At 44.7% G+C, this 19,006-nt stretch overlaps 1 protein-coding gene across 14 annotated transcripts in view; it reads right to left on the reverse strand.

Moving 5' to 3' along the window:
* Window positions 1-15,889, reverse strand: part of LOC114872712 (forkhead box protein P1-like) — a 177,892-nt gene extending 162,003 nt beyond the window's left edge. For 9 of the 14 annotated variants that reach the window (XM_029180219.2, XM_029180217.2, XM_029180226.2 and 6 more), the window contains exon 1: window positions 15,663-15,889. In XM_029180219.2, the coding sequence (XP_029036052.1) occupies window positions 15,663-15,692 (30 nt within the window). In that variant the 5' untranslated portion in view covers window positions 15,693-15,889. Of the gene's footprint in view, window positions 1-7,992; window positions 8,642-15,662 lie in introns of those variants that run through there. The other 5 variants (XM_029180223.2, XM_029180224.2, XM_029180221.2 and 2 more) reach the window with 2 other exon arrangements.
* Between the last annotated feature and the right edge of the window lie 3,117 nt (window positions 15,890-19,006).

The following is a 19,006-nucleotide window of genomic DNA, read 5'->3' on the forward strand; positions in this document are numbered from 1 at the left end:
GCTGTTATATTGCATTACATCACGGACAGACGTGGGTTCATTTAAATATCATAAACTAAACGAAAGCGTGGCAATGTCTGGCACCGACTTCTGAAACGTCTATTCTCCGCGAGTCCGCTTAATATTTAACACCTGCGACGAGCACCCGTGCGTCTCGTAATTCTCGGTCTCGCATTATTTTCTACGTCGCGTGCATTCGCGCGAGCTTTAAGACAAATTAGCCGTCTTAAACGCCTTCTTTTCGAATGCTACTTTTACTTTGTCGAATGCTACTTTTACTGTTATCTTGAAAAGAAAGGAACTTTGGCAGAGACAGAAAACGGCGAGCAGTTCAGTGACTATCAGAGAAAGCAGGCAAACCTCTCGGCATCGTTTAAAATCATATTAGAACGTTATGATCCATCGATTATTCTAATTGAGATGCAAGAGACTGCGGAATTCGAGGCACACGGATAAAAATTATTCACGTGTGCATACTTCAACTTTCACTGACAGTTGCTACACAAAGTATTCATTTGCTGATAAATCGAGGAAATTCACGCTTTAGACGAAACGCGCGCAGAACAATGTTGCCATACTTTCACCGGTATTCAAATCAAATGCAATCTGAAGAGAAATTTGTTGCGCAGGTCGAGGAACTCAGTGCTATGTCTGAAAACTGAATAATTATATCTAAGATAGTGTTGTCAAGTCAACCATCGAATAGAATCCGATTCGCGAGTACAACGTACCCGATCATAAATTTCCCTGGATCTTAATTGATTCGTAATCAGAGAAATAACGAAACTGGTTCTGGCTAAACGCAAGAACGCTTTCTGCCTCGGAAGATTCTATCTTACGTAACTTCATCGTAACTCGTTCACTGATAAGCCGCTGTATGACGTTTCAGCGAATCTCGGCGGGTTCAAGCATCTGATAACAATTATCTTCCGTTCGAAATAAAAAGAAACTAGTTTACCGAACGACGTCTTACGGAATTTCCTAGCATCAACTTTCGCTTCGATTATCTATAAGTATTATACATTTTAGAATCTTTCGAGTACCCTGTATGATTTCAAGTGGCACGAAGAATAAAGTATCAATTCTTACTAATGGTATTCAAATCCGATGAGTACATATTGAACTCGAATCCGTCTCTAGTTATAATCTTTCGCCCAAACGGCGAAGGAAAGACACGTCGTCGAAAGAGAATGTAATTGCAGTTGGTATTATCTGGAAGTAGAGGCGAGTGTAACGAGCCACAGGATGATGTATGCACGCTGTCTGTGACAATCTTGACGCGATCGGTCGGAAACGTTATTTCAATAAGGAGTAGAAAATAATCAGGCTCGAGTACCCGCTCTCTGTGGCGACAGGTATGCCCTCGACGTGCCTAAATCTTCTTCCCCTTCCGGGGGAGGTATCAGCTGAATGAATATGGATGCCAATGATTCCTAACCCTGTTCCTGTCCAGAGAGACCAATCATCGCTTGTGCACGACACGCGAAGAACACTCTTTCCCCGACACGGTCCGGTAACGTTTAACTTTGCCGCGTCGTTTTAACGTATAGAGTATCTGGCTGATGAGGGGACCTCTCAACATCAATTCACCGTGGCAGAGGCACAATCATCGAGGGCAAAGTCATCGGGGAAAAATAATTACAATCGGTCGCCTAGTAAGCGCCCGTGTACTCCACAAATTCCCGCCTCTCTCCCTTCCCTATCTACCTCGCTCTCACCCTGTTACACTTCCATCGACTTCAACCCCCCTAAGTCACCCGTATCCCGGCACCACTTCACATATTCGCGGTTCGACGATCCTGTACAAAAATCCTAGCCGTCGTTATACTTGCACGGTGGCTCTTTATTATTACTTTTTTATAACGACGTGACAGCGCGTCAAAGGTTCGAACAGATACGGTTCGAGCACGGATCCGATCACCGAACAACAATACTAACGACATGTACTACAGCAAGATGTCTGTCTGCACAGAGGATCGTGAATTTCAGTCGGAGTCGTTGGGAGAGATTGTTCGGAGAACGAAGGCGAACGAGATATCTTCATTTCGAAGCGAGCATACTTTCTATCCTAATTTGTTACACGTATAACGACCTTACTAATATTCTTATCGTTTGGATAGATATCACGAGAAGTCAGCAGATTTTTCGGTATTGCTGAGAGTAGGTCAATGAAAAAAAAATCTGTTATCTGTCTTTTAAGTGTACACGTCGATTGTAAGCTGGTTTCTCAATTAAACAGTGCTCGGCTATCGTGGTAGCAGCCACTTACCGCGATAGGGGAACGTTTCCATAACCAGTACACGCGTTTCGATGACGCCGAGGGGCGGAAAAGCGGAGAGAGGAGTTGGAGAACTGAAAACAGCGGTTTAAGGTGGTCGGAGGAAGAAGGCTGTCCAATGTTCTCTCGAACTCGCAGCCGGTAAGCAGGCTGATCTATAAATAGACAGCAGACGGGACTAGGAAGACCAAAAAACGGGCATCGGGATGATCGGCCAAGGAATGTTCACCCCTTGTGCTGAAACTGGCCACCGATCGATCAGTGTTTCTCAAAATTGACCCCTTAACCCTCGAACAGGGTTCAGACTAAATTTAGTCGAAATGGAAGTTGAAAATTTAATAAAATTATTAAATTTATATCCCATTACACATGTGATTATTGAAGATGTTAACACAGACAATGGTCCCACCGTGACATCCCTTTTCCCCTCTTAAAGGGTTAATCGAATCGCACATTTCTAGTATCACAGCAAAGTATTTTTCTCCTCGGGAAACGTAACGTATTCATCTGGCAAGTTATTAATTACCGAAGAAGGGAGTGTAAACTTGTATCGCGGCATTCTCTCTGTTTCTCGCATTCAGCCTCGTTAGGATCATTAACCCTAATGGTATTCCCAACACGTAGCACGGAAACTTTAGGGCGACGTGAACACGGGACTTCCGGGAAGATTTTCTTTATCACGTCCATCGTCGCTCCTCCCTCTTTCTCGCATCCCCGCACGATCCTTTGCACGATTCAACCACGTCGAAGCGTCAAGTCCACGGTCCCTGGCTCCTTTCGATCCCGATGCACCGACGGCATTTGCATTCATACTTTTCCACCATAAAACGCGTACGAGCGTGTGGTAGCGCGGCTCGGTAGCGTTCTATTCTAGATTCATAACTATTAATACTAATGTCTCCGAGAAGTCGAGCCAGGACCAGTTTCTTGGCTGACGTTGACCATTTCTACCTCTCATCAATGGTACATTCAAACACAGGCAAACATGAATTTATCAACGGGGCATGGACCACCGGCGTGTACCGTGTTGTATCCACCGGTGTACACGACTAAATTTATTTCGAACGCGCGTGTTCGAATCTCCCCCGGTTTACACACGGCTCGCGGTGTTTCTCGCGAATTAAATGCACCTTATCGCTGGTAATTAGCTTTACGCGCGTGTGTACGGTTAACGAGCCGCGGAAAGATCGAATCGTCCGCGTCGACGACGTTGAAAAAGGAACGGAATCATGGGCGTGGAGTGCGAGCAAGAAAAATTGTAATAACGAGTATGCGGCAGAGATAGTGGATGAAAGGAAAATATGCGAGGGACGGGAAAGAGATGGAATAATAAAATGAAAGAAGAGAGAAAAAAGAAGAAAATAAGAAAAATAAATGAAACGAGACCACTTCTTTCGTTCGCGTTCATCGCGTACGAGAGCAAGACGTTGCGTCGAGTTATTTAGAGCGCGATTATGTACTCGATGATTCATATATTTCAATTTTCTCTTTGCTAACTAACCGACGATTGAAGACAAGTATAATCATGTGATTCGCCGCGAGTACGCGTTATCTTATCTCAATGTACACAACACGCTGCGCACGATAATGCTGCATTTCGTGCTGTTTAACGTTGAGTTTGCGCAAGAAATTCCTGCTTAACGAGAGAAGAAAGCGCGATGCTGGATGAAAATGTGCGTACATAGAAGTCGACGATTCAATTTGATACAGTTTTCATGCATCGTTGCTCCAACAGACTACGATTCATTAGCGACGTTTCAGCGATCTAACCGTGAACGGGAAGAGGAAGCCAGCTGGTGAGAGTGATAAAAATTTTTTGGCGGGAACGAGGTAGAGAGGAAGCCGGGTAACGAAAGAAAGTTGAAAGGAAGGAACGTTGAACTTGAGTCGCCTGGTACTGGCAAATTTTTCATTATCTTGCGCCATAATCTATTTACAGAAAAGATTTAAAGCTGGAACGTGCGGTGCTCCCGGTCTGGGGTTACTGAATTCATTATTCCTTCAAAAATATTAACTTTACCAACTTCGCTGCTTCTCGTTCTTCTTTCTCTCTGTCTCCGTCGAAAGATAGAAAAGAAACGCGAACCGAGTGCGATATAAAAATTTCTACGACTGACTTTCTACGGATATTTTTATCTCTGCTTACTCGAACAACGTTATTTCGTGTTTCCTCGATACGTTTAGGCCCGGTGAATTTCAGCTTGCGCAATTATAGACAACGATATTTCAACGATATATCTTTGGAAACGTCTTGCTCTAAGAGCAATAATTAACCGAATTAAATAATTGCCGTTGCACTATACTAGCAAGTCATATTTCAAGCACGATACATGTTTGGAGGTATACGTCGCAACCGCTGTCGCAATGTAATTTACGCGATTCTATGAATAACCATCGTTCGAAATAGAATCTTGTTGTCATTGGTTCACTAGCCGATATTCTAATCTCGCGAAATTAAATTAGCCGTCTAAGATCTCCAGCCGGCGATAAGTGAAAACGAAATACATATACATCCGTGTCTCGTGGGTTGGCTAAATGTGACGTTTACGATAAAACGTTCTTTCACAACGTAATCTACCGCATTTACGTACGATCAAGTTATTTTCATGCGAGAACCAGGTCGGAGCGACGAAAAATTTAGGTTTTTGAGGAAAATTTATAATAGCAGCGGTAAGCATACTGGTGGCGTGTAAAATTAGTGTTTTGCAAAAGCATCGCGAGCGATATTAAGTGGCCCCCGATCGCGTAAATAAATGAACCGATGAGAGCCAGCTACATACCAATTCCTTAGTACACTTGGCTTCAACTATACTTGAAACTTCCGTGACCGCGAGGCGAAATATACCAAAGTCGCCGGGAATGGTGCAAAGAGCAAATGCGTCTGCTAGGAGTAACGAACAGTAAATCTGTCTCACCGTTTGGCACGGTCGTGTTCACCACCTCGAATGAATTATTTACTTATCAATTATTAACCGGGCTCGTCGTGTACCGCTTAAAGATTTATACCCGCCGAGAAATTGTCTCTGCATTTTCACGCGGCCATTTCATAACGCATTTGCCGTATTTATGATGTTAGACCGGTTTCAAGGTTGCCACAAGCCGAATATAAATAATTTTCTATCACAGCCCTATATTCGATCCCTGCTCATCCTTTAACGAGACATGCTGCGCAAGATTGCTTCTCTCTCATTTACTAGATTAATCGCGATATGATTCATTTTATAAAAAGGTAAGCACCACTGGTTTCTGCAAATTTTTTCCTTCCCTCTTCTTTTACGATAACAAGGAAATATAGTTTAAATTAAACAGATCAGTTACTGAGTGGATTCTTTCCTAGATGCTCCCGGAATAGGAGCAAAATGGAGCAAAATCCGAGAGAGTGTTAGAGAGAGAGAGAGAGAGTCAAGTGTAGCAACGTCGTACACAGCCGAGCGGTAAATCCATCGCGTCGTTCGGTATGTAAATCGCTTATCGCTTCGAGTGGACCACTCGGTATAATTAGGTAGGTAGGTAGGTAGGTAAGTGTAAGTATAGGTAGATAGGAATGGCATCATGTGCGCCGACATGTATCTACACATCTAATGGCGAGGAGGACGAGAGCAACCTCGCGGAATTAGGCTCTTCCGTTGTTTCTATTACAAAATAGATGGCACGATATTGCGGGGCATCACCGCGGCGCAGCTAATCTCTGCTTCTTTTTCATCGCGTAACACCGGTTGCGATACGATATCTCGATTATGTCACTTCACGAAATGTCCCGAAGTAACCGAAGAGAAAACACGAGTCAGACGATCTCCGATCATTATCGTTCGCGAAGGATATTAATATTAGCTAGCTAAAATACTTCAATGAAAAAGAAGATTTCAAAATTCTGTTTACATAATTCACTGGATTACAGTGGAAATTAATGAACGTAGGAAACATAGGACAAGATACAAATACACCAGGTGAATTTAATTTCCATTTAACATCGAGGAAGAGATCGACATTGACGAACGAAACGATACGCGCGACAGGGGTCGGAAAATTGATGTCTATAACGCGGGAGTTCCGCTTTGGAATCCCGTAATCGAACAGAGAGAAAGAAAAAAAGAATATGACAAAGCGAAACGTTTCGGTGGAGCCCGCGAAAATACCAATAAATCGGCAGCCGGGAATCGCGGGTAAGCCGAACAGCAACACAGTGTGGAAATTGGCACGGAAGAGGTCAACTGGTCGCTCTAAATTATTCTCTTAAAATGTATCCTCAATAATTTAATACTCGTTCGTGCTGGCCGGACGAATCTAAAGCGTAAATAACACGGTACATCCAACAGGCAGATATCGTTAATCCCTGGCTCCTATTGCCCGGTAGCTCTCTTTCTCTATAAAGCTTACAGTCTCTGGCTTATCCGTCAGCAGATAAAAGCCAACAAATCATTGGATCGCAAGATGTATCCGTAACCATTAATCCGCGGCTGCATCCTATCCAGCTACTTAACGGCACTGGGTGAGTGCAACGAATGTCATCCTCTACTGCAGCCCCATGCACTCTGTCGTTCCGCGATGCAGGCCGGTCACGTGACCGACAGGAAGCTACCAATCGTCTTGCACGATTATCCCGGTCACCCTCTTTCCCCGCTGACGCGTACTCGCAGCGTGCATCGTGCACCGTGCACGTGCGTGTGCCGATGCAACCAGAGTAACCGTGTGCGTCAGCCCGGGCATCATCAGGGACAGCGTTAAATAGGATTCGCGAACGTACCAACACACGTGTGTATCTTCGCACTCACACGCGTGTATTGCTAGCGAATTTATACGTACATGTAGTACGAAGCGAGACACGGGCATAAGTGATCCTCGTTAAAGAATTTAATAAAAAGTATTTTTGGCATCTGGAAAATTGAAATTTATTTTCTTCGGATACTTTGATTTATTTCGTTCTGATATTCTTCACGGTTCAAAGGGCCGTAACCGAAATGTTACTAAATCCTTCCACAGTGCAACGCGACGCTGTGCGACGTAACGCAACCATGGAGAGTCGCGACCAGTAAACCGCGCTACACATTATCATAAATGCCCGCGCTGTAGCCCGTCCCACGCGTAAATCTGTTTCGCAAATTGCGCGAGTGGGATTATGTCATCTTCCTACAGTTCTCTTTCTATCGTTGCGCTTCTACCGACACGAGCGTGTGCCCCTCCGCTCGACACGACCGGGACGGATAAAATCGAGCTGTCCTTCGACGCTCGCTCTTCCATCCTCCGCTTCCTTGCCATCGTTCCGACTCTTCTGATCCTAACCCAGACCCAGGGAACACCATGGCTGGGTTAATGAACGTTCGAAGGATGAATGGTACCTCCACCCATCCTCCTACGACGCCCAGGTTTTCAAAGAAATCACACTCTTATCGTTTCCTTCAACTATCACAATATCAACAAAATAGTTGAGCAAAGTCACGAAACGCGAAGTTGCATTCGTTTGCTAAGTGTTTCGCGAGGATTGTGAAATCGAGAGATACCAGCCAGGTAAATAAACGCTCGGTTGTATAATGAGCGCATGGGGCACTTATCTTGGGTAAAACAATATTCTGCAAACAATAGTGGTCTCAGATAAGATGCGTGGAAGAAGGAGCGTCTCTTTCCGTGAAACTGTCGTTTAGAAATTTTATATTTCTCTCCGTGCTAATATTATTTTAATATTATTTTCTTACGTGGGACAATTGATATCAACTAACCTTGCCAGCTTCCTTCGCTCACAAATTAGGAATTTTTATGCCGCCCTCGCGCCATCCGATGAAGAAACACATTTGTAGCTTTTGCACGATCGAACTTGTGAATACTAATACGTAGAACATAAAAAGCCCGGGCAACTCCAGTTTTGCGAAGATGTAGAACGTTACTCGAGCAAACAGTAAAGTACCGGTACAGTTTTTCCGTCACTTTTCTTCGCCCTTTCTCAGACAGGGAATAAATCGTCGCACTTAACGAATTTCGATGGTACGAGGAAAAAACGAGTACGCGGTATCGTCCACTGTCTTCTCTAGACTTGTTCAATCTCTTTCAACAACAGGCAGACGATGTCGGGAAACTGATAAGAACCGCAATGGCCGCGTGGAATTTAAAGTGAACTGCGTGGGTATCGCGAACAGAATTAAGTTTCTTCGATTGAATGCAACCATGCGATACCACCCACCTTTAACACGCAGATACATGAATTTTACACCTTGTCCTTTGTCCAAGAACGATCAGATACGTTCACTGTTACAAATTCTATTTCGTTCTAATAGAAACAGCAACTATTACACTTTACTGGACTAATCGCTGAGACGAATTCGATTCGTTTGGCATGGAAAGAAGCGAACGATAGAACGACGTCTAACAAGATCCACGATGGAACTGGATCGAGGTAGATCCTCACCGTTTCGACGTGATTATAAACAACAGTGTACTTTGATTATCACCGACGACCAATTGAAACCGAGACTGATAAGACCAGTTTAGGTTGCAATAATTTTTCCAGAGCGTTAGTAGATATTTATTCCTGTGCTGAATGTGTCCTTATCAGCACGTTTCGAGATGATATCGTCATTCGTCTGCCTCGTTGACACGGTTGTACACTTTACAGATACACGTGTATCGCTGTTTTCCAATACGAGGCGAGAAAAAAAATAGAAGAATGTAATATCAAATCGCAATTATTTTCGAACCTCTAATAGATATTAGATTTGTTGATTTACGAGATAGCTAGTTAAAATTGGACGAAAATTAACCAGGTTTCGAATCAATAGCTCCGATATGTACAGACGAGTGGGTTCTAAGAATCCTCCGCTTTATCCGGTCCGTTTCACGAAATAATTCGGATAATTATATTCCGAAGCAACGTGGCGGATCATCAAAGGGAGCCGAGGATGACTCAAGGAAGAAAGAGTGAACCCGACCAGCTCCGAAATGAGTCTGCTGTTATAAATACGCGTCCACGCGAAAACAACTCTTCGTTAGCTTTGACTCGTTTAAATTAGATTTCAGTACGCGGTTGAATGTGTTACGTAACCGGTTAGCTCTTAACAATCTATACATTATGAATAGACAACCGCAGGGAAAGCAAAATAACAATCAATCTCTACCCAAAGTAGCTTCTCGTTTATACATTTGGAAAGTTTTAATATCCTTTCCTCTAACGTGTTCTAAACTTTTACGACCAAGAGGTGGTTAAGAAAAAAAGAAAAAAGAAGCGTTGTCTTTTAAGAACCGATACAGTCAGTGGTAAGTATCCCCGACGTTAACCATGGGAATAATGTTTCCAGAAGGACTCGTCCGTTTTATGGTGAATATAGGTGATTTAACCAACGTTGAATATCCCGTTCTTTAAACGCGACGGCGATGAACTTACGTCGTTTCATCGAATGGGCGAAGTTGGATGGGATGATTATCGCATGGAATATCAGGGATAGAGAGAGAAAAAAAAGGGAAAGATGCAATCGGTGTACGACGATAAAGAAGCATTCGCGCGGAAATGATGAGACCCGTGCAACGGAGTGCAAGGTCCGGATGACGTTTGCGTATGCATCAACAATGCAGGTGAACAACCACCGATACCCGCGTATAGAGACGAGGAATATCGCAAGCGTGTACGCTTACACGACCGTGTTTGCGTATCCCTCTTTATGTCCCTCATCCTTCACGCGCGAGCTTTCGTCGCGATCCCCGTTGTGTACGAATCTCCGCGATAATTGATTCATGATAGAACCGCGAATTCAAACAAGACCGATCTACATTTTGATATGCCGTCGCTCGCAGTTCGCTACGGATTGCGAATGTCGCTCTATTATGTCAGTCCGACGTTGTTGCGACGAGATACATCGTAACCGAGCTACCACGGTCTGCTCGCGATCGACTCTTTCCACTGACGCGACAGGCCGACCAAGTTTTCACCGGGTGACACCCGGACAATTTCCAAGATTTATTTCGCATGGAATCGTTACTTTGTTTATCGCATCGATCGAACGTGAAATTTCATTCAAAGAATTTGGTTGCATGTTAGCGTTTCCCGGTTCCCTACTTCGATTCTCGCACTTTAATCAGTGCATCGAAAGTTATCGCAGCTCGCCACCGCGCCCCGTGTTTTAATTTCATTACGATGCAGTTGCATGAAACGACTGGAAGTCGACGGGAACGGTTTTCGTTTCCATGCCGTCGGCACTGGCACACGCGACCACTTCGTCTCGGCGTGCCTCCGATAACTTATGCCAGGATATACGTTCCATTATACACCAAACAGATTACGATCGTTTGTTTCAGTCGAGTACCAAATATTTTCATAGCCAATTCTGTTTGTTGATCGTCGCTGATCATCGCGTTTCAAGTGTGGCAGAACCGAATAATTAAAAAATAGCGATACTAAATTTGAAATATCTGAGCCAGACAACGCGTTGATAAATAATTCCGTGGTGAACAAAGAAACGTAAAGGCAGAAAATTTAGTTGCCAATCTGTTTTACTGTATATCAGAAATTGTCAACAAAACGCGATTCGAATTGCAAGACACTGAGCGCAGACGATTATTGCGGTTTATATCCGGCCGACGCATGGGCAGTGGTGGCCACCCTTTGTGTACAAATCTGCGTAATAATTGATACGCGATGGGATCACCAGCTCAAACACGAATGCTTTTAATACGACGACTCGCTCTCGATGTCCAGCATCGCGTAGAATCTCTATTATGGTGGAGGAGAACGCTGCAAACGAGGTTGCATCGGGTAACGCGACCAATGCAGAACGAGTGGATAATGATCGGCTCTTTTTTTTCCGAGCCCATCCCTGTGAATCGCTCCTCGGTGTCCCATAGGGAACGTGAAACGCCCTTTGTGCGCCACGATTCTGGTACTTTCCTCCCGTTCCCGCGCAACGACGTCGATGAGAAAATTCTTTTCTTTTTGGGAAAAGAAAGATTTCATGCGGTGTTTGCGAAAAAGTGTCAATGGATATTGGGAGGAACAGGAAGTTTAATTAAAATTAGGCAATCGAATTTCAAGTTGCGAATATAATATTTGTGAAATGAAAAATAGATTCTATCATCGCGTACCATGAAATGTCACAATCGGAGGGAAATTCCTAATCGACGTCGAAACGATCCGCTTTCGAATTGATAGCCTTACGCTCTCGAATTATTCATGATGCACCGGGGATATCTGGGATATTGTCGTCGAGGCGACGCCATGATCTTGTTATAACGAGTTCGTCGTGCAAACCGTTCGGTACATCGCAATCGCTGGATGATAATTTAATGTAACGACGAGATCGCGTTAGTGCGCCGATCGCAAATGAACGGCCACCGGCGTTCCCGTGTTAACGCGGCTACGAGAACAACCGTGGGGCATATTTGACACGGAGCAGTCATGGATCGGCAAATCATCGAATCATCGACGGTACTCGACAACGTAACAAGTCAACAGGCGGTCGTTATGTATATTGACGTATACTTGCCGCAGTTGCGGCGTCGATGCCTGTTTCTATTGACAAATACCCGTCGCGGGGGCGATGATGTATTGCCGTACACGCGCCGTCGGAATGACATGGAATGCGTATTATCGCGACAAAATGAACCAACCTCTACGAAATTCGTGCGCCGACCATCGATATCGCTCGTGTCGATACTCTCCAGCTTTCCGCCGCGATTCCATAATTTCCCGAACAATTTCACTATTGCACCCTTGTACGTGCATCAAACATTGCTCTTATTAAAAAATAAAAATAAATGAATGTTCCATCGCATATTCGATGGACCATGAATTTTTCGTAATATCTCATTAAAATTTAAGTTGAACACTCGTGAAGAGAGTGTACGATTTTGTCAACCCTGATCTTCTCGACGCTTTGCAACGAGTCTCTCGCGTTCAAGGGAAATCGGAAGGCAAACAATAAAAGAAAGAAAAAAAAAACAAACGAACGATTGCGACGAATTGTAGAATCAACGAGGACAATGCGAAGTGGCATTGAAGTGGCTGTGACGGATGATAGGCGGCACGAGGATCGGTAGATCGCGAAAGTGGCGGAGAAGCAGTCACGATACACAACCCGTAACAATGGAGCCAATATCTGTAGAAAGGTGGTGCTCGTAACGTGCACACTCGACACCGGGTTGGAAACAAATGTCGTACCTATGCGTGACAACCCTTATTGCGGCTAGAGGGGTGGGAGGCGGTGTGTTTGTGAGCTGCGTGTTTATTGCTCGACCTGGCAATAATAACTGGTTATTATTCATTACTCTGGCACACCGTGTTCGAAACGCACGAACGTCGCAGTCACCTACACGGTGGCGCGAATCGCTCGCCTTTTTTTTTTTTTTTTTTCGACTTCTCTCGAGCCGTCGAGGACACGACGATTCGTGAAATATCGCACGACTCCCCTTCGGGAGTGCCAGGGGAAAAAAGCGACGCGTTATAAACTAGCTGGGAATTTACGCTGTACGAAATGCCGACGACCATCCGTAACCTTTTGCCAACATTATCGAACGCGTGATTGATTTAAGAGTGTACGAAAATTCGTTCTTAATTGAATAAATTTTATTTAAAGCCACGCATGGCCGGACTCGATCCACAGAAACCTACCCCTTTGATACCAGGTACCATCCGTATCGTTCACCAGGAGGGACGCGCGAAGAATGCATCGTGGGCCTCTCTGTATTCGCGAGTGCAGCGGCAACGAAATGAAAAAAAAAAAAATATGCATATATGAAGGCTCGAGTGGCAAACCTGGAGCATGAATAAGCCAACGGGCAAAGGTGTGGTTCCCAGGCGTCCACGGTAGGAAATCGCTCACTGGGGAAGAAAGATGGAGAACAGAAGCCAGGAGCGAACCAAGACGTGATTAATATAAAAGTGGGCGGAGCCTGGTCTGGCCGGAAGTAGCCGAAGAGGGATGCTGTGCCGTGCCAAGCAAGCGCGAAAACGGGGGTTATAGTGGCAGAACTGTGTTGGTACACTGTACCGTATGTATCTTCATCCTATGCGGCTTGCATACACACCCGCCACCTTGCTCCTGGCCACGTATGCGTGGAAGGTGTGTGCACGTTGCCACGTACACTTAAAAGAGCCGCGCGTATCTGAGGCGAGAAGATGGGCGAGTACGGAGCGTGGCGGGGATGATGCGAAATATACACCACGATTGACAAGCAACACCCTTTGGCCCGATCTGCACCTTCGACGTTGCGACGTGGAAGGCGTGACATTGGCTCGAATCGTTGCCAGGTAATGCCCCGGCTTGATCGTGGACGATGGAACGACGGTATCGCGCACCAGACACCACGAAATAACACGTCGAATCGATTGGAACCATGGTACCCGGTGAACGAACGTCTCTCAACCAAAGAACACGTGTCAGATTTTCCAGCACTTTGTCTAAATCAGCTCCTCCTCGTCGTCGTCGTCGTCGTCGCTTCTTTGAAGGCTGTCAGAGAACAGCCAGGTTTGAATTTTGACGAAATCTTTGGTCAAGCCAAAGAAGGGACCGGAAGCAGATGGCTGCACCGGGAACCTTGGAGAAATACTCGAAGACGAGAAAAGGAGAAAGGATAGAGGGAAGCAGGGTGGGTTAGTTGATTGGCGAATATGGGATCGAAGGGAACCGGGCGATCCACAGGGGTTTCGGTGATGCGGGGGTGCAAGGGTTGACGCGCGGGGGTGGCCAACCCCACCTACTTCTTTAACGCCCCCAAGTAGGGTAGGACCGCCTCCGTCTCTGCGTTGTTCCACCTACTCTACACCCCGGGACTTCTGCAGTCTCGTACCTACCACCACCCCCCTCTGGTACACCATCATCCTCCCATAGCTTCGTCTACTCCCATTGACTATATCCTTCCGAGAAAAATCACCTCTATTCCCAGGTAACGCGGACCGTTCTTCGATTGAAGCGTAACTGCCATTACCGAACGAATATACCAAGTTAGATGCCACCCTGGATGTTTCGTCGGATACCACGGATAAATAGGGGAACCGGGACGTTACAAGTAATGGTCCTTTGGTTGCAATTTAACCAGGTTTTTTTTTTAAAAGCAATCAATTTCAGATGATACGAATGACAGGGTGTTTCCATTAACAGGTTCACTGTTTATTTATTATAAATTAAAAACAATGGTATATCGTTTCATGGAAACTTAAAGACCTGGACAGTGAACGTGTTAAACATTCTGTAAAATAAGTTGGGAGAATAATCGAGCTAATAAGAGAACGATTTAACCTGTGATGTTATGTCGTTCGAATCTCCAAGCAAAGTCAAAGCAACCCGTTAATGCCAAGATTATTTTTAGGAAAAATGCGTTTTGTCGGAAAGATTTCTGTACTTAAGATAGGTACGCATTTAGTTACTCGAACGTAGTTAATCTTGGAACGGTGTAGCGAGATTTATTTGACCCGCCATTCTGCTTGTCCGATGCACCTATTTGTCTTGTCAAGATCGTTAAAGTGTCATTTCCACGAATATCACTCGGTCCTCTCGACGTAAGATCAATCAGAAAATCTCGAAGCAAAGGGTCATTTATTCATATTATAACGAGACACCTCTAACGTTTCTTAATGACGAAATACGACAAATCTAAGCGCGATTTTATCGAAACGTCAGACCTACACGACACGTTTCCTCTTAACGAATCCATTCGCAGAATAATCGATCGGTTTTCGGGAATCGATCGTTTATGCCAATAATAATTTAATATTCACTCTCGTTCATTCTATTCTCGTAACGACCTGATTTCGTTAATTGAAACTCACGCTATTCGTCGTTAAAGATGTACCAGTACCGAATTTTGATTTCATCCCCGACCACTTATTTATACGCGAAATAAATGTTGCTCGTGATACATAAACAAATCGTAACACTGTATTTATATGCCCATCTTGTGAGCCCTATTCTACTCTACGTCTACGTTTACACTAAGAGACGCTAAATTCTCAATGGCAAAAAAAAGAGAGGAAGAAAAACGAAACAATTCGAAGCATGGAACAAATAGAGGGAAAGGGTGAAACAAAAGCGGCACGCACACCAACGAGAAGGAAGCGATAGATGCAAATGATTGGAAAAAAAAAACTGAACAACAGTCTCTCTCTGGTAACGACAGCGTGCAAAGGGACTCGTCGATGGCACGTGGCGATCATCATTGAGTAAGAGCAATGCAAAGAACGGTGAATGAAGCAAGCGGCAGAGAATGATGAGACAAAAGAGACAAACGAACGGAGAAACAGAGAGAAAAAGAGGGCGAGAAAGAGAGTGCACGAGGCAGATGCAACCGTACGATTGTGTTTGATCATTGATAGGCAGGCAGGTAGTCAGGCAGTCAGTCAATCAGACATCAGATGTCATAAGCAGTGCAGCGAAGACGCGGAAGAAGTGTTGCAGGATGAGTAATTCTCTACCTGGACGGGCCTCCAGCGTGGTTCCAGCATGTCCCGCTTCCTCCTCGTCGTCTCGCTCGTGGCTGTCGCTTGTTCCTCCGTCCTTCTCTTCGTAAGAGTATTTCCCGAAGAAACGAAACGAAGACACAAGAAGACCCTTTACCCGTATCTCCTCTATCTTCCACACTCTTCGTCCTCGTAATTCCTACTTTTCCACCCTGTCCGTTCGTCTTCTTCACCCACCCGCCCCCTCTCGTTCTCTGTCCCACTGCCACCTCCTCTACCTTTCTTCTCTGCCCCTTCTTCTTCCTTCGTCCCTCTCCTTCTCTCCCACCCCTTCTTCACCCTTTCTCTCTTTCTCCTATCCCACTGGACCTTTCCCGGCCGATATTTATCTATTTATCTGTTTCTCGTTTAAATATCTGTCCGGTTTATCGGTCCTCCTCGTTTATCCGTTCGACGAGCGTCCGCGTGCGCCGCGCCACGTGTCTCTCTACGGGGAGAAGAACGACGGTGCCGATTTTTCAAGCGGATACCCGCGGCGTTCAACGCAGCCAGGACGACAATGATCCGGTCTGATCGTGGGCCAAATAAAGGACGATTTTAGGTGTCAACGTGGGTGATGATCCTCGAAGGTGCTGCGTGGTATTTCTTTTTTTTTGTTTTTTTTTTTTTTTCGAGGGAGGGTTTGAAGGGTTGGTAGTGGTGGTGGTGATATATAGTGACGGTGTCTTAGTTAATGGTGGTGGTGGTAACGACGGAAGGCGCCCTCTCTCGATATCTCAACTGACCAGCGTCCTGTTCGTCCACGTCCTCGTCTTTATCCTCGTCGTGGTCGTGGTTGTTGTCGACGCAGGAAACGTGCGCTGAACCGTACGGAATTGAGAGTGTGGTTTAAAGAAAAAGGGGTACCGCGCGCCGGTGGCTGCCGTCGCGACTGTGCGACGCTCGGCACCGCTTGGCCGCGAAACCCTACGGCCGCACCGAACACGCGGCTACTGAGTCGGCGCACTCATACTCACTCCCTCTGTCTCCATCCCTCCCTTGTCGTTTCTATCCCTCTCTCTTCCACTTATCGTCTAAACGTACACTCGTTCCTCGTCCCTCGTTATATTACCGTTTCTGTCAGACACGCTTCGTCCGCGAAGACTTGCTACTTGTACGTTAGCTACTTCTGTGTCTTCATGTCTGTCGTTCTTTTCTCTGTCCACGTCTCTCTTGCACCTTGTCACCCGCCTCCGCTCGGATACTCCGTCGCCTAGTTACCCTCGTAAATGCATTTTTCAGTAGAAAAATCTTCCGACTCGCTTTGATTTCATATCTCGACGTTGTCATTCTTTCTGTCGGGTATTCATCATCTTGAAATGCTGACAATTAACAACCCTTCAGGGCTAACTTGTAATTCACACCAACTTTTTTAAATATTAATTCTTCGATGAGTATTCAGATGCTTAGTTGACCACGTATGGGTTAAAGGTATCGATTTTGATTTTGGAGAGTACATATGTCTCTATTCTGTTATTGCTATCGATTCGACTTAGTTCTAAGGCGGCGCTAAAGCTGACGATCCATTCCGATGCATTCATCACAGCAGTGGCAATTCATCATTGTCGCACGTGAACTGTCTGAGATAGTCATCGATTCGTAACATCCTTCATTAGTGATACGAACAATCGTATACAAGCTTTGGAAATAGCAAGAAATTTCGTTCCTTCTATTTCTTCCATATTCCTTCAAAAATTCTAGTAGACCAAATATAGACAGATGCTGTTAGAGTTAGAGGAAAGTTATGGTAGACAGTGAGACAGATTGAAGAAAGGAACGTATGGTACACAAGATTGAAACTGTCATGGTTATAATCGTAGCGATAGCGGATGACGGGAGGGTGAGGACAATGTGGGGAAAGCAGGTCGCAGAAAGCAAGGGCGGAGAGGGTGAGAACGAGAGACTTCGCATCGGCTAGTTTGTTGTTGTTTGTTGTTGTTCGTCTTGTTTCTCGACACGGGACCAAACAGTTGCACAATGCTGAGAGCATAGCTGCGGTATTGATAACAACCCTCAATGGTGGCCAGGGAGAAAGAGGGATGTTGAGAGAAGGCAGATAAAGAGAAAGCGTAGGTAGCAAGAAGCGTACAATAAATAGAATTGGGATATAATTTCAATTCCGATAAAATATTACCTGAAATTATTTCTCAATCGATGGTTGTTATTAAATATTTTTTTTATAAATTATCACTGTTATTTAAACAGCATCGATGCTATAATTGGAAATCGTAGCTGGGAAATGTAATATAGAATCGAATTTTATCCCTTCAGCGTCAGTAATAATTATTGCAACAACGTCACATCGTGGAAGATCAATCGAACGCGTAATGAATAAAGGATAGGATCGATCGTTAATCAGCGATAAAATAAGTAATATCCGGGGAATTGCGACAAAACAGTATCCTCCTGCAAAAGGGCATCGTAACCGCTTAAAAGCCCCGATATTCGGCGAAATATCGCACAAACACCGTCATTCTGATGAAAAGATTATCAATAACCTCTAACACCTGTTGCACAGTTTAGCGATGGATTTTATTCTCACGCGTGGGTTATATTCATTTATTGGCTCGCGGATTTCACGGGTCACACATCGTTCGCGTCAATGCACGACCGACATAAACGCTTAATGTGGTTCATTCGCACGGTAATAAAACTACACTCGCTGAAAATTTCTGATAAAATTACATCGGCCGCAATAAATGCCCGTGAATCACTGCTGACTAATTGCTATGCATTTATTAATCGTACGCATCGTTAAAAATCATATTATCAATCCACGCTCGAATATTTCATTTGCCAGAATTAAGTCACACCCGGAAAAAAAGAGAATAAAATCAACGAACATTAACTTTCTTTATTTCCCTTTGATTGTCGTGAAACGTAAGCGTGTACAGGGAAGATTACGATCTGAATTTAACACCGCAATTTTATAATTTTCTAGAGAACCGTAGGAAGAAAAAAATGTTCAACGAACAGCAGTGCAAAGATTGTGTTGTTCAACCCCTCGATCTATCCAGGTTGCGTGGGTGGTGCATTTCGTAGTGTTGTTGATTTTTGCATAATTTATCAAGGTTGTTTGGTTAAGCGAGCCGTTAGGGTGAGTCGCTGGGGTTGTCGAGCTTGGGGATTGCGCGATGGGGCGACAATTTCAGACACCCTTCGCCAAGATGATTAGCATCCGCTGCAGGGACGTACTTATTTCCAGTCTTACTACTAATTTTTCTCAAACTTTAATTGCACTGTTTTGTAAAAATAACAAGTCACCGAGAATTTTGAAACACCCTTAACACTCGTTGGAAATTTATTAATTAGACTATTTT

This window comes from Osmia bicornis, chromosome 14 (assembly GCF_907164935.1).
Source record: "Osmia bicornis bicornis chromosome 14, iOsmBic2.1, whole genome shotgun sequence".
Lineage (NCBI taxonomy): Eukaryota > Metazoa > Arthropoda > Insecta > Hymenoptera > Megachilidae > Osmia > Osmia bicornis.